The sequence below is a fragment of the Pomacea canaliculata genome, linkage group LG8 (genome assembly GCF_003073045.1).
Source record: "Pomacea canaliculata isolate SZHN2017 linkage group LG8, ASM307304v1, whole genome shotgun sequence".
Classification (NCBI taxonomy): domain Eukaryota; kingdom Metazoa; phylum Mollusca; class Gastropoda; order Architaenioglossa; family Ampullariidae; genus Pomacea; species Pomacea canaliculata.
In genome coordinates, this window is record NC_037597.1 from 18,395,373 (window position 1) to 18,409,548 (window position 14,176).

The window sequence follows — 14,176 nt, forward strand, 5'->3', positions numbered from 1 at the left end:
TTAAACAAGAATACCATTTTATTGCACAAGCTCACCAGAATATTAACTTTCTGATCTGGTTCCATAAAACTTAAGTTCTACCTCTACATATGTATACAAAATGACTGAACAGGCATTCGCAAAAATCTGGGTGGTAACAAACTGATAGTACCTGTATACAGTGCAGCTCTAAAGTCTGCCTCAATGCACACTCTCAATCATATATTACTATCCACAGGCAACAAATCTAGTCAGCAAAACATATATAGGTACCTTAGGAAATTAACATTTTTGTTAAAATACAGCACATGTACTATTAAGTGAGCATTCATTAAAAAAAAAAAAAATGACATACTTAACGCAAATAAAACAAAACTTATTCTTCATCTTACTTTTCAAAAGTTTTTGCTTGGTCAGCCGTCATACAATCCCAAAGCATCAAGTTAAACTTCTTTCCACAAATGTAAGGATTTACATATTTACTATGCACTACTATGCGCTATGGCTAAATAAATTATGTTAAACCATGTTTTAATTTTCTTTCCTTGTTAACTCTTCATGGTTCCAAACAGGCATCTATTTCTTGGCAATAATTCTGCTGCAAAACGGTGTCGAAAATAGTTGTACACTTCAGTGGCACGAGCAAAGGACATTTTACCCTTTCTCTGAATATCAGCAACAGAACTGCAGACACAAACAATAATAATAATTAAAAAATGATACAAGTTTAAAATTATCTGTACTATTGTACTTCAGTATTTTTATTGACTGTTACTGAACTTTGTCTAACACATTTTTACAGCAGTATAGCAGAGAGTTTACTAGAGATTTGAAGAACTTTTCTCACTTGTTGCACTGCTATATGAGAAGGGGAAAAACACGTAAAAAAAAAAAAATCGATACATTCAGAAGAAAAGGGAAAGGATCATAAAAATGTTTTTGGTGGGCATGTTGATAAGCTTGTGAATACAAGCTGAAGAAATGTTTGATATCAAAGAATGAAAGTCTCATTTTATGGAATGATCTGAAAAACATACACATTTTGTGAAAAATAGCTGACTTAAATACATGAATTTAAGGATGTAGAAAGACTTTACCAAATGGCAACGTCATAAATTGAAGTAAGATGAATTTAAACCTGACCTTTGAAAAAACTTTTGAATGGTGTTGAAGTTATAGCAAATGTTGAGGGCATGTGTCACTGTCAGCAGTGGTACTGACATGTAGAAGTTGATCATCTGTGATCAAAACAACCAATCAACAATAAACTAGCAATTACAATAGCTGTAATACTATCTGATGCAAACAACAATCTTATATCAAATTCTGGGATAAAATAACTTCCTACCTGCAGCTTCTGAGTTAAAAGGCTGACTGGCACCATTATTGCCATTTCTCTCTGGGTCTCTGCATTAGCCAGTTTGCTAACAGAGTAGCTGTTTCCCCTGATAACACCACCAAAACTTTTTGGATTAGATAAGGTGCAAGCTTACATATCTGTATACATGTGTGTGCATGAGTGCATGTATATATTTTAAGTTCAAAGCTGAGAATGAGATATTTTATAAAAGTTATCTATCTTATCTTGGAACTAGGAGGAATAATTTGATTAAATTCACCCTCCACCCCTTACCCCATGCTAAAAACAAAACACACACACACACACACATAAACTTCTACCTTGGTTATCAGTGAAGAAAACCCGCACTGATGTTTGGTTAAGTTGTGACAAAACAGAATCCAAATACTTGCTGTGGTGTCTGCACAAAAGAGAATCTAAGAATAATGTTTTAAACCAATAAGGCCTCAGAAAAGTATGAGAATAATGCACAACTAAACCAGTTTTTTGAACACAAGAAAATGTTATATTTTTGGCTTCAACATATCAAACATTTGTGCAACCAAGCACATGAAAGCATCTACACATTCCCACCCCAACACAAACTCTACAATGTATCTCTCTCACAATTTTTCAGTCTTATGCAAGTGTGTGTATGCACACACATTGTAGCAATGTACTCTGTTGATTTTACAAACTTACATTACTTACTGATTTCTAGATGTGTTTTCTTCACCGGATTTGACACGGTCTTTCTCCACAATCAGAATGCAACGATCATACAGCAACTGCATTTGCCGCAGACGATCACAAAGTTTGCTGCGGTTAGCACTATTGATCAAACCTGTGACATGAAGTTACCGTAATATAAAGGACATGGATGGCATTAAACACCATAAGCACTAAAAAAGCTTTCTTTGTGATAAAATACCTGTAGCACTACCAATACCAAGCAGTTAAGATACTCAAGAGGGATTTTTATTACTGTTCAAACATGAAAAAGAAAAATGTTTGTAATTACAACTTCTTGTAACTATTTCTTACTCTTTCCATTATCACAAATTTTAAAGTAATTTATTACAAAGAATGCAAACCTGATGCCTATAACATAAACTACACAAATAATGTTTAACCTATCTTGGCAGAAACCTCACCTGACCAGCTAAATCGCTCAACACCCATTCGGTTGCTGAGAATATAGTCACAAGCTTTGAGTTGAAAGGTACAGACATAAAGATTGTGTTGCAGACGCAGAGCTGACACAACATCCTGTGCACCACATACTTCTCTTGAATCAATGAGAATCACCACCTTCCCACGCTCTTTGTTCATCTATGGACAATGCAACCATAGCCAAAGTTATTTAATAATTGTACTATAAAATTTAATAAACACTTATTCTTACTTGTATTATCTCTGATAAAAGAAGCTAGATTTCTGTATGACTGATGGCGCTTGATGATGATGATGGCGCTTACAACAATAACAGAATTTCTTATATAAATGAGCCTTTAATGAAAGAGTAATGAGGTGACATTTCATTTTTCTTGTGCAAATAAGTGAAAACTCACAAGGGAGGTAAACTGAGCAGTGTTCTCTTGAGGCTGATCATTGGTGTCCTCTCCTTTATGATGAAGTAGGTCATCATCTGAGATACAGCTATCAGCAGACGTCAGCCTGGACTCCGTCTTCTTCACAGAATCTGATATGTCATTGTTTGGTAGGTCACATTCAGAAGCACTTGCTCCTCTAAACTCCATGACTTTTCTTTTAACACTAGCTGAACCTTTGGCATCCGTATAATCCAGTTCGTTTCTATCATTTTTATCAGGTTTTAAAAAATGTCCTGTGCTTAGCCACTTTTTGGATAAATCTAGTTTTTGAGACAGACCATGAGCAGCAACTGATTCTGATCTTTTTTCTACTCGATGTGCTGAGTGCTGGTGTTGAAAAGTCATACTCTGCTCGCAAGTGTCATAGTTATGCTTGTGAATTGTCTTCTCTCCTATTCTAGAAGTGACCTCTGTACTCTTCCCCTTCTGCAGCAGTGTTTCTGTTGGAAAATCCTCTACCCACCAGTCTTTTTCAGTCAAACAAGAGTCTGGTTCTGAAGCTTGTTGCTGGCAGTTAAAACCCTGGCTGCACTTTGTGTCCAAATTTCTTCTAGTCTCACTCTTTGCACAAAGTTTCTGATGGGAAATCTGGTCATCTAGATCTTCTTCGTTACAGATATTTGAAGGGGACTGCTTAAGAACAGACAAATCAGTGTTGTCATCACTGCTAGACAGCAATGCTTTGATGCTCCGAGATGTCTTTAGTTCTGGTGTCACCTGACTGGGTGACAGTCTTTCAGTCTTTTCTTCTTCATCAGAAGAGTCGACTATTTGTCTGACTCTCTTTCTTCCCTTGACTGGTCTAGAATTTACAGCTTTCCTTCTCTTGACCCCAGTTTTCAGGGGTCTCCTGTTGATGACCGTTAGGTCATAGTCCTCGTCTTCAGTTTCATCCACATTATCTGTGATTAGATGAAAATTCTTTATAACCTTCTAAATACTCCATGTGCATGGATAAAAAAGTGGAACTGGAAAAGAGCGAAGTTGAGAGATAACTAAAGATAGATAAAATAATTGAAGATTATACCCTTACAACATCTTGACAATGCTGTAAAAATTGACATTTAAAGAAGACGAATCAAACGATAATGGGGAGAACACTTTTCCAATTACCTTTATCCTCTTCCTCCTCCTCACTACCTACACAAAAGCTGTCTTTTTCATATTGTGACTCGTCTGTGTCTACAGCATGGGGCTGTGAAAAGACATCAAGCACCGCATGATTGTACTGCAGGCGAAAGCGACCAGTATTTGACTTTACATCCTGAAATGATGGACTTCGCACAGATTTGAGGTACACTGCTTGCATGTCTGAAACCATGAAGTAGGAGAAAATGCACATTTTACCTCATGTAAAGACATTTCAAATGTGATTACAATGCCAACAAAGAAAAGAAATATTATCATTATTACAAAATAAAGAGAAGTACAGCTTTGTGCAAAATAAAATTTATTTGAAGAGATTTGTCTCTTGTACTGATTCTAATTGCTTTTAGCACTATTTATATATAAGATGCTTAAAACTGTACGTGCATGTGCATATACCTAGATATATGTGGGTGGGTGTAAGGTGCATGTGTAAGTGGGATATGTATATTAATGTGCATGTATATATGCGTAAGTGTAAGCAAGAGAATGTCAGCAAGTGAGAAGTACATAGATGAAAGGGACTGAATCTAATTAATCCACAGCTGGCAAGTGATTCAGGGTAAGTGCTATTATACTATGCTATTATGTTATTATATTATACTATAAAACTATTATATTATACTATAAACAAATAATTGGAGATTTGCTGTGTGCTTCTCTTATTTCACTCTAGAATGAAGCAGGAAATGCAGTTGTATACCTGTGTGTGAAGTTTGGGTTAACTGTGTATCGTTGTCTATGAAGCTGTTTTCCATGACGTCAAGATTGTCTTCCTCCTCATCTGTAGACACTTCTACATCGTCTGACAACTCTGCTTCATCATCAAGAAATAGACACCTTTTCTGGAAACAAAAATAAAATTTTGAGAGTAAATACTCTTTCTTCAAGACTTACCAGATAACATAACCATAAGAGATAAAGGGTTATATCAGCTCTTTAACCATCGAAAAGTTGTCTCCTGACAGTGAGCTAGCATGTGCCTGGTGTGCAAAGTACTCCAATGTCGGGTGAACAACTGCCCTCTAACAGTGTAAAAGGCCAAATGCAAGGCCAACAGACTATTTTTTTCGACTGAGACTCTACCCAAACAGTGGGGAGGTCGGAAGGGCCTTGACACCATGTTACCTGGTAAGTCTCGAAGAAAGAGCATTTACTCTCACAGTTTTATTTCTTATTTGATGTGACCATAGGAGAATAAAGATACGGTAGTGAGAGGAAACAAACAACCATCTAAGCATCTTGTTATGCCTTTGCGAATGGCCGCAACAGTGTTAGAGAAGCAGCGTGTGCAAGAAAATGTCTCTAACCAAAAAAAAAAAAACCCAAAATACATTAGCCAATTGTTGACTAAAGTCCGACAAGGCAACATTACAACCAAAGGCAAGGCTAAACTAAAATGACTCCTTAGGCTTACTTTATGCTTTTTCTTTTTCTGCTGTTCCTTCTTGTTCATCTGTGCAGAAAATCTTTTAGCTGGTAATTTAAAACTGACACCCTTTTCTGAAAGAGACATTATGATATTGTTTTAGAGACATTTCAAAAAGTGTTTTAATAGTGAAACATTCATCACATGTTATACTTGTGTTTCTTTATTCTCAAGTGTATGAGGAAAAAACATCTGGAATGCTGCTGATATTAGTCTTTTTCCTAAATAGGATCATTCTCAATAAAATTCTTGAAGCAAAAGCACATGCTCCACACTGAAGACTAGAGATGATGAAACTGTAACTTTTGCTTTAACTCAAAGTTTTCCCTGCATAGGTGGCCACGTATCTGTACCTATATGGTAGCTCTTTTGCTCACAGAGAGAGACTACTATTTACATTTTTTGTGCCAGTATTAGCAACATGAAATCTGAAAAAAAAAAAAAAAAAATAGTTACTCTAGCTGAATCATTTCCAAACAGGTTATGTACCTTAGACGTCAAAGGAAGTGACTTTTACAGGAAGTTTCCTAAATTTTCCAAACACAACCCACCTTTCACTGCAAACATGGTGGCAAGTTGACACACACCAAGTACTTTACACATTCACATTTTTTATCATTATGGAGCCTGTTAAATGTAATATAGGTATTTTTCATCACCGTGAGTAATGTTCATTCATTTCTACTTGGTGTGACCTTTAAATCTACTGCTTGCAGAACAAGACTAAAGGGAAATGACATAGTCTGTGTTCCCTTTCTGAAAATTTTTTTACCTCATTCTGTTTGGATTTACAAAAAAGTGTACTTTCAAGATGGTTTCAGGTAGGAGTAGTTGTGAATGAGTTAAAGGCAGAAGTAGCTAAGTAAGCTGTTCAAGATGGACATACAGATTACATACTTTTGCAAAATTCTTGCACCATATTGTTCAATTTGTTCTACTGCACATGCTTTTTGCATTTTACTCACTACAACTTTAACTTACCTGTCGCATGACTAGCATCTAGATCAGACGTTCCAGGTGACAAGAGCTGTAGAGCCCTTGATCTTTGTCTAACTATTACAAAGTCTTCAAAATCGCTCTCACTATCTGGAAAAAGGTAGAAATTTGTCACAGAAGATCAATGAACTGATCTGTAATAACAGGATTCTAATGATGATGGCAGAGCATTTTAAAAAATTCTAAGCAACATCCCTTCAACCCTGATAGTAGGATTAGTAACAGTTTATTTTTAACCTGTCAGCAGTGTTTAGTTAAAACAATTCATATACATGGATGAAAAACAGGTTCTTCAATTTTGGGAAGTAAATAAAATTTGTCTTCTACCTGCTATTCTATATTTAAAGGCTCATGAAAATGTGAGAAAGCATGTGGACTGACTTCTGAAATCACTTAAGGCTGGCAGCACTTTAAGAACATTAATGAATTGCTGCCAATAGCAAGCCTACTTTTGTGGCATTATCTTTTTCCAAAATGTAGGTGAGAATCCAAATGTTCTAAGGCTGTATCTTGCAAAGGAATAGTTATTCTCTCAAAGTTTGGTAATTAGTATCCTAATAAACCCAGCCATTTTATAATAATTTTGCTCTCAGGTTGGTCTTTAACATAGAGACAAAATGGTGTTCCTTACCTTCTCCAAAGTGAAGTTTAAGTTTTTGAGTAATTTTTGTTGTAGGGCCCGGGGTACTGTCAGATGCATGAGGAGTCTCATAAAAAGTTCCAACTTTTCTGTTGCTGACAGGGGTGCTGCAACAGAACGTTGTTGATGGCCCTTTCATGTTGATCTGCAAAGGTGTCTTTGCACCATCTTTGTGTATTTGGTCTTCCAACTTCTCAGAAGCTGGATTATGGAAGCTAGAATCTTCTTGAACATCACAGTGAAAATTGGGTGTATTTACTTTTGTGGTTAAGGGAGGTTGAACTTGAGGATTCACTCATCTTCACCCAACTCAACTGTATTTTCTTGTTCATTGCACATATCATCAAAGTCATCATCTAGCTGCAAGGCAAAACTTGCAAAATGCTCTGGTTCAGGGTTGTCATGGGCCTGGCAAAAACCAATATGCCTGGCAATGCTGATATCAGGATTTGATTCTTGATGGCAGTGAAATTCCTGGCTTGGTGCTAATGGCTCTCCTATCCAGATTTTCCAAACAGACGCTTGAATTATTATTACTTTTAACTTTAATGCTGTCTGTGACAACAATTTTAGCCTTCTTTTCTACAGATGTATCAGTACTTAAATACTCTATAACATGATGCTCTTCAATGTCTTCAGATGCTTTGATCTTACTGTCTTGATGCTTGTTTGTGAACAAACCAACTGTAGATGAAGCTGAATTAAAACTGGGTGCAAAACATGGTGAACACTGATCTTCATGTTGGTCTGAAATTCCCACTAACACATCATCATCACTTTCAAAGTCACAAATTTCTACTGAATGTTGAATGTTATTTTTTTTTTCATGTTCAGAAGAGGCAGATGGAGCATTAATTAAAGACTGCTTAGACAATCTGTATGCCTGTGAGTTGAAAGTAGTCTGAGAAACAGACAGACCTGCCTCAGGAGAAGGAGGAATAATGTCTTCGTCATCAAAATCAAAATCTAGATCAAAGTTGGGAGAGTCTTGCTCAATATTTTTTTCGTTTTCGTCTGGAGCATCTTTAATGTGTTTGCTTTGCTCCTGATGTAAGCCATGTTTCATAAAGTCTGTGGTAGAAGGATTGCTCCATGCAATGAAGTCAAATGAGCTGTTGCAGTACTGACAGAACAACCATCATCAAAATGGTTTTGTTCTTTATGCTTTGCAATAAAGTTTTCTTGAGAATGTCTGTGTGAGACAGAGGGGCTATGGTCCATACCAGAATGATTGTGGACAAAGTCTAGTGCCTGGGTGAATGTATAAATGCTGTCATTTTTGCCTGGTGACATTTTTGTGGAGAAATTCTCCCTAGATCTGCTAACACATGATGCAGAAGAATCCAGCAGGTGGACCACATCTGAACTTTCCTGCGTACTATATGATTGTGCTTGTGCATCAATGAGTACTGGCGGTATCTTCACCTTGTGATCAAAGACATCATAATTATCATCCTGAAAATCACTCTTGATGAACGATTCTACAAAAGAGTTAGGATTTGTTTGTCTTATGTTCCCTGCTTTTTCTGCCTCTTCTTTTATACTAGAAAGCAATATCATGTCTTTGCCTAGTTCAATTCCGTCTTGATCTGCCTTTCTTGTGCACACTTTGGAAGGTTTAGTTATCTGTGGCAAGCTTCTCTGCAAAAACAATTCTTTACTTTTTGCATGCATGCTTGATTCTGTTTGATTCACATTCCACTTTCTTCCCCAGGTTAAACATTTCAGAAGTAAGCTTTCTTTTTTCTGTCTTTTCATTATCCTCAATAGAAGAAAATAAAACACTTTTGGTGTCCACATGCTCAAAAGCTGGCATTCTCTCTGACACAGAGTTCATTGTTTTTCTGATTCTAAGTTATCATTCCATGTGATGGCTGTTTGTTTGTTTCATCAAGTCCATTCATTATATCAAAATGTGTTGCGCAATCTTCTTCTTTCTCTTCATTTACAATGTCTAGTTGTCTTTGGGTGGAACCACTACTTAGGAGTCTGGAAGAGAACAAGAATGACCTGCACTGGACAGCAGTTCCTGAAGATCAAGTGAAAGTAAATCCTTAGTCAGTTCAAGACTATCCAAAAGCGATGGAATATCTTTACAGTTGGGTGGAATAGGCACACATGACATGTATAACATGTCTTTGTTCACAGTGCTTTCACAAATATCTTTTTCTGGTTCAGGTACCTGTGGAAGGTGTTCATGGTTATCAATGTTGTGGACAGATGAGCTCTCACCTTCATCATCTAAAAATACCTCAGAGTTTTCTAGCTTTCTGCATAATTACCAGCCTTGGTGGGTAACTGAGCATCTTCCTCCATGAACCTTTCCTCTGAAGGTTGCTGCTGTTCAGCAAATGTTCCTTCATCCTGAAAGTTAGCAACCACCTCAAAATCATCCAGGTCATTTGCATCTAGAATAAAATTTCTCTTCCTAGAGATATTCCGTTTTCCTGATCTTGCCTTCTTCCCACATTTCTGATATGAAATATGTGCTTTCCTCTTCACGGAAAACTTCTGATTTATTTCTAGACAAGTGGTCATTTCATCAAGGCTTTCTGATGGAACAGAAAGATCTACATCAGGCAAGAAATCAGAATCCTCATCTGGTTCTTCCAGTATTTCCAAGACAGCAACATGTCTCTTCTTGTGAGGCAACACAGTTCTTTTACCTTTGTCCTCCTTGCCTGGTTGTTTTAAAGTCTTTTCCTTCACAGCTGCGGATATTTTTTGGTCTCTTTGGGTGGGCACACAGAACTGCACTGTGTCACCAGCACCCAGCTGTTTGCTATTTCCAAAAACATCATCCATATTAAGATAGAGATGCATTTCTTGTCCATAGTTATCCTCTCCAGGTGGTAAGAGTTCTGCAGAAAGATGACAAATTTCATCAGAAGCACACCATGGCATTATACTTAAAGTTAACTAAAAGATAGGAAATTTCCATGCATTGAAGATGTCAATCAGTTCTTTTTTTGCTACCACTCAAATATATTAATCACCATCATTATTTTTCACTTAAAGAAAGACCTAGTGACCAAAACATGTCTCCATAGAGCTTTAGCAAGTTGAGGTGGCCATTGTGCATGTTGTACGTGCATGAACTTTTGATTTTCAGGCACTTAAATATAACATCTGTTTCATTCTTCTAATGAACATGGTGTCATATTATGTGTAGGAATACTATGCACTTAGTATAGTGAACTCAGAAGAATGCAGACAGCTAAATAACATAACTGACTGCCATAAAAGAGAACTCCATATAGTCACATGTAGAACTTCATGTAGTAACAAAACATAATCAGTTATGTTAGCAGCTCTATTAGTCAAAACAATGCCATAAACTTGGTTTAAAAAACCTATTATTTGATTAAAAGAGGTAAATAAATGACTGATGGTGATTTCAGAAATGTAGTTACTACACCTGAATTCTACTCAAAGAATACCTGAATACACAATAACCCTTTCTGCACCAATAGTTTATACAAAAACTGGGGCTAAGAAATTAAATCCCTTAAGAAAGGACACACAATAAAATCTAGTTTTTATCACTATAAAATGTAGATTATCCCATATCAATGCAGAATAAGGCCAATTTTTTTTTTGTTTCACGGGATAATTTTTTGTATCAGCTATTTACCCTTGAATGGAGAAAAATGGTTTTAATATCGGTTGCCATGGAAACAATCCAAAATGGCGCCAAAACAAACAATTTTAAAAGCTTCAATTTGTGAGTAGAAATTCTTTTTGAAATAGTTACCTAAAAGACAGATCTACATTTCTATGATAAATAAAATTCCTCTTAGTTTTTTTTTATAATTTTTTTTGTAAAAAAGTGTGTTAAATTTTAAGAAATTTTGATGGAAAACGGTATAACTACAAAACTACTAAGTAATTTTTAAAAATCATAGAAATGTTTTTATATGTATGAAGAAAGCTCAACCAAATTGCAGATCTATATTCTTGTCAAAAGAAGGAGTTAGCTTTTGAAGTAAACAGACTGAGAAATCGCAGAAAGAAAAACTGAAAGCTTAGTAACTTCTAAATACTCAAAGAAAACTTCAACCAATTTTAGGCCTATCACATGCCAATATAAAGTTATAAGCTTTTGAACTAAACAAGCTTACTAAGAAACTGAAAAAGGAAAACAAAGTGAAAGCTTAGTTTTAAAAAGCTCTAACCACTAAATATTTTTTCATGTTAACAAAAACAATCGAGCAGAAATATCAGCTTAGTAACTTTGTTTTATCTAAGCCTTTAAATTTACCTGCTGAATGAAAAATATAACCATCTTTCAATGTGTTACTACATACTTTAACATTACTATAAATTAATTAATTCACTTTAGAAAAGTCAACATGGTTGTGTTGTGTACCCAACTGCTGACCAGGCTTCAGAGAGTACACAGTAATAAAAACATTGTGTTTGAAAACATGAGAGAAGTTCAGTCCACTAGCTTCATGGTTTTGCCATCTTTGGTCTTTTGCTATCTAACATGTCGCTACAATTTTTGCGAGTACTGAAGTAGCAGCATTAGTAGGTGGGAGATGCTCACTGGGGGCAATGGAATAATAAGAATAACCTATTCATGAAATCTAGAGACAAGGTCAGGGGCCAAATCCCCACAAGATGTTTAATGTGTGGAGAAAAGTGGTCAGTGCAAAGCATTTGCTTCAGGGTAGCCATTCTGCTAAATTTAACTGTTGTTCCTTATCATCAGTACAATCCTATTTACAGAAATTTAGCAATGTTAAAAATGTCATTCTCACAAAAATATAAAGCTGTTTTAATAAAACCATATTGCTGTTTATAAGTACTTCTTTATTTTATAAATATATAAACACCATGTAAATACTTCCTTACTGAGCTTTTGGATTGTAAAGACACCATGATTGGTCTTGGCAGGCATTTTGATGGTGCCTGAAATCCAGCTGACCGGAGCTCTGCATACTCTTCCAGACTGATCAATTCTTGTTCACACTTTTTCAGCCCACTTTCTGAAATTAAATTCACAGCCATGAAATCTGATCCTTTTTTTAAAAAAAAAGACTTAATATGTTGTATAATAAGTTTTTTACTCAAATGATTCTCAACATTAGCTGTTGTTAGGAGAAGATAAAGAAACCAAGCTATGCAACCAACATTAAAATATTTAGTCACAATGAGCAGTCAAACAAATTATTTTTAACAAAAGATGTTTCTGTTTAAAAAGCTATTTGCATCACTTCCAACATTCATCAGCGTTCTCTTTCTCCATAGACAGTTGTCAACCTTGGATTCTCACTTACCTTTTTTACGTGCAGTGAAAATTTCTGAAATATTTCCATTTGATTTTCTACCTGTTCCCTGCATCTTCTGTTGTTTAGCAGCCATATGTGGCTGCCGCACAGTGATATGCATACGGTGACAGGCAGGAGTCAAGTGCTCAGGAATCATACGTGGATTATTATTGTAGAAAACTAGGTTTCTAGCACCATTCAGAATAGCTCTGTGGATACTTAGTTTGGAGTACTGGCTTTGGTTGTATATCTAAAAAGAGTAATTAGTACACAGTTAAGCCAGCTAAACATTCTCATTCCTTGCAAGTGTCTTTGGTATTTGCTGAAATATGAATGCTGTCTTTTTGGGGGTTGTTGGGAAGTGGGGTATAAAAGAACTTTCATTATACCAACTCTGTTTTTGTAATAGATTTTTTTTAATCATTATTCCTTCATAATTATTCACCAGTTAGGATTTCTACAATTATTTTCTGAAAGATCTTTTACAGATCCAAAATGTCCATTACACATCTTTGGCCTGTTTATGTGACTTTTAATATCAAGTGGGTACAAGAAGCATCTCTTTGATGTTACTTAAACAGGATTAGACCACGTCAATGTCACAATATGTTAGGACAACAGATTTTCCTTCCAGTTAATAAGCTAGTACACAGCTACATGATGTCCTTTCAGTTAAAAGCTAGTACACAGCTATATGATATCCTTCTAGTTAACAAGTTAAACAGCTAAATACCTGTTCTTCTTTGCCCTCTGTTACCAGCATGACAATTCGGCCTTGTCGTTTTCGCCCTGTGCGCCCATGCGCTGCACCAGACGGATGGGACTTTTATGGGCATCAAAGCACACAATAAGATCAACCTCTCCTATATCAAGTCCTTCCTCTCCCACGCATGTTGATACCAGTGTGTTGTAACCTCCATTTCGAAATGCTTGCATCACCTGTTTAAACAACTCCTCTGGATTCAAGTATGCTTTTTTGCATCAAAAATTCAAGGACAATTTCATTTAAGCTATAGACTAGAAAAATGTAACCTTTTATTAACACCTGGCCTAATAAAAAAATTGATGATGAATTATCCCCTACAGCAAGAATGGGAAAAGCCCAGCCCACTGGCCAGGTACAGCCTGCAGACATCTTTAGACAGGCCCATCTGCCAAAATGTAAAATGTACATGTTTTGATAATTTATTTCATATGTTAACAGGAGTTGCTTTTAAATTTATCAAATACAATTTTGCATGAGTTTTTGGTATGTTACTGCCCTGACATAAAGTTTAGAATTTTTATACCAGCCCACCAAAAAAACACTTTGCTCACCTTTAGCTTACACTCTGTTCTCTATTTTTTTAAATGAAAGATTGCCATAAAGAAAACGAACAAATTTCAAATTACATGTCCACCTTTTAACAGCATGTCAGCATTCTTTATTACTGTTAAATCCAGTTTGTCTACACTTGTTTGCTGTAAGGAAATGTACAGATAAAAAGGATGCACAATTGGCCAATGTGCTGACATACAAAAACAACAGACCTTGAGTTGTTCCTTCTGTGTGAACCCCTTCGTGCTCTTGCCATTGGAAGACTGACCAATAAAAGACATGACTTTGACCAGTGGTTCATGCTGCTGTAGCAGTTCAGTGATCTCCAGCACAGTGTCACGATACTGGGCAAATATCATTACCCGTGTTGGCTTGTTCGCTGCAGAAATATGATCCAGGGACAGATCTCTCTTTTAATGTAGATGATTCAGAAATAACAATAC

General features: G+C 36.0%; 1 protein-coding gene across 1 annotated transcript in view; it reads right to left on the bottom strand.

The window, feature by feature from the left end:
* The window catches only part of LOC112570400 (Fanconi anemia group M protein-like), a 19,932-nt gene continuing 5,756 nt past the window's right edge, over nt 1–14,176 (bottom strand). Inside the window, 23 exon segments of the mRNA XM_025248817.1 lie at nt 1–663; nt 1,123–1,217; nt 1,259–1,271; nt 1,370–1,424; nt 1,660–1,739; nt 2,030–2,162; nt 2,473–2,650; nt 2,890–3,833; nt 4,045–4,242; nt 4,781–4,922; nt 5,495–5,580; nt 6,488–6,592; nt 7,134–7,436; nt 7,680–7,826; nt 8,061–8,265; nt 8,469–8,623; nt 9,425–9,924; nt 11,838–11,863; nt 12,000–12,133; nt 12,425–12,665; nt 13,149–13,216; nt 13,219–13,354; nt 13,946–14,112. Of these exon segments, the coding sequence (XP_025104602.1) occupies nt 528–663; nt 1,123–1,217; nt 1,259–1,271; nt 1,370–1,424; nt 1,660–1,739; nt 2,030–2,162; nt 2,473–2,650; nt 2,890–3,833; nt 4,045–4,242; nt 4,781–4,922; nt 5,495–5,580; nt 6,488–6,592; nt 7,134–7,436; nt 7,680–7,826; nt 8,061–8,265; nt 8,469–8,623; nt 9,425–9,924; nt 11,838–11,863; nt 12,000–12,133; nt 12,425–12,665; nt 13,149–13,216; nt 13,219–13,354; nt 13,946–14,112 (4,247 nt within the window). The 3' untranslated portion in view covers nt 1–527.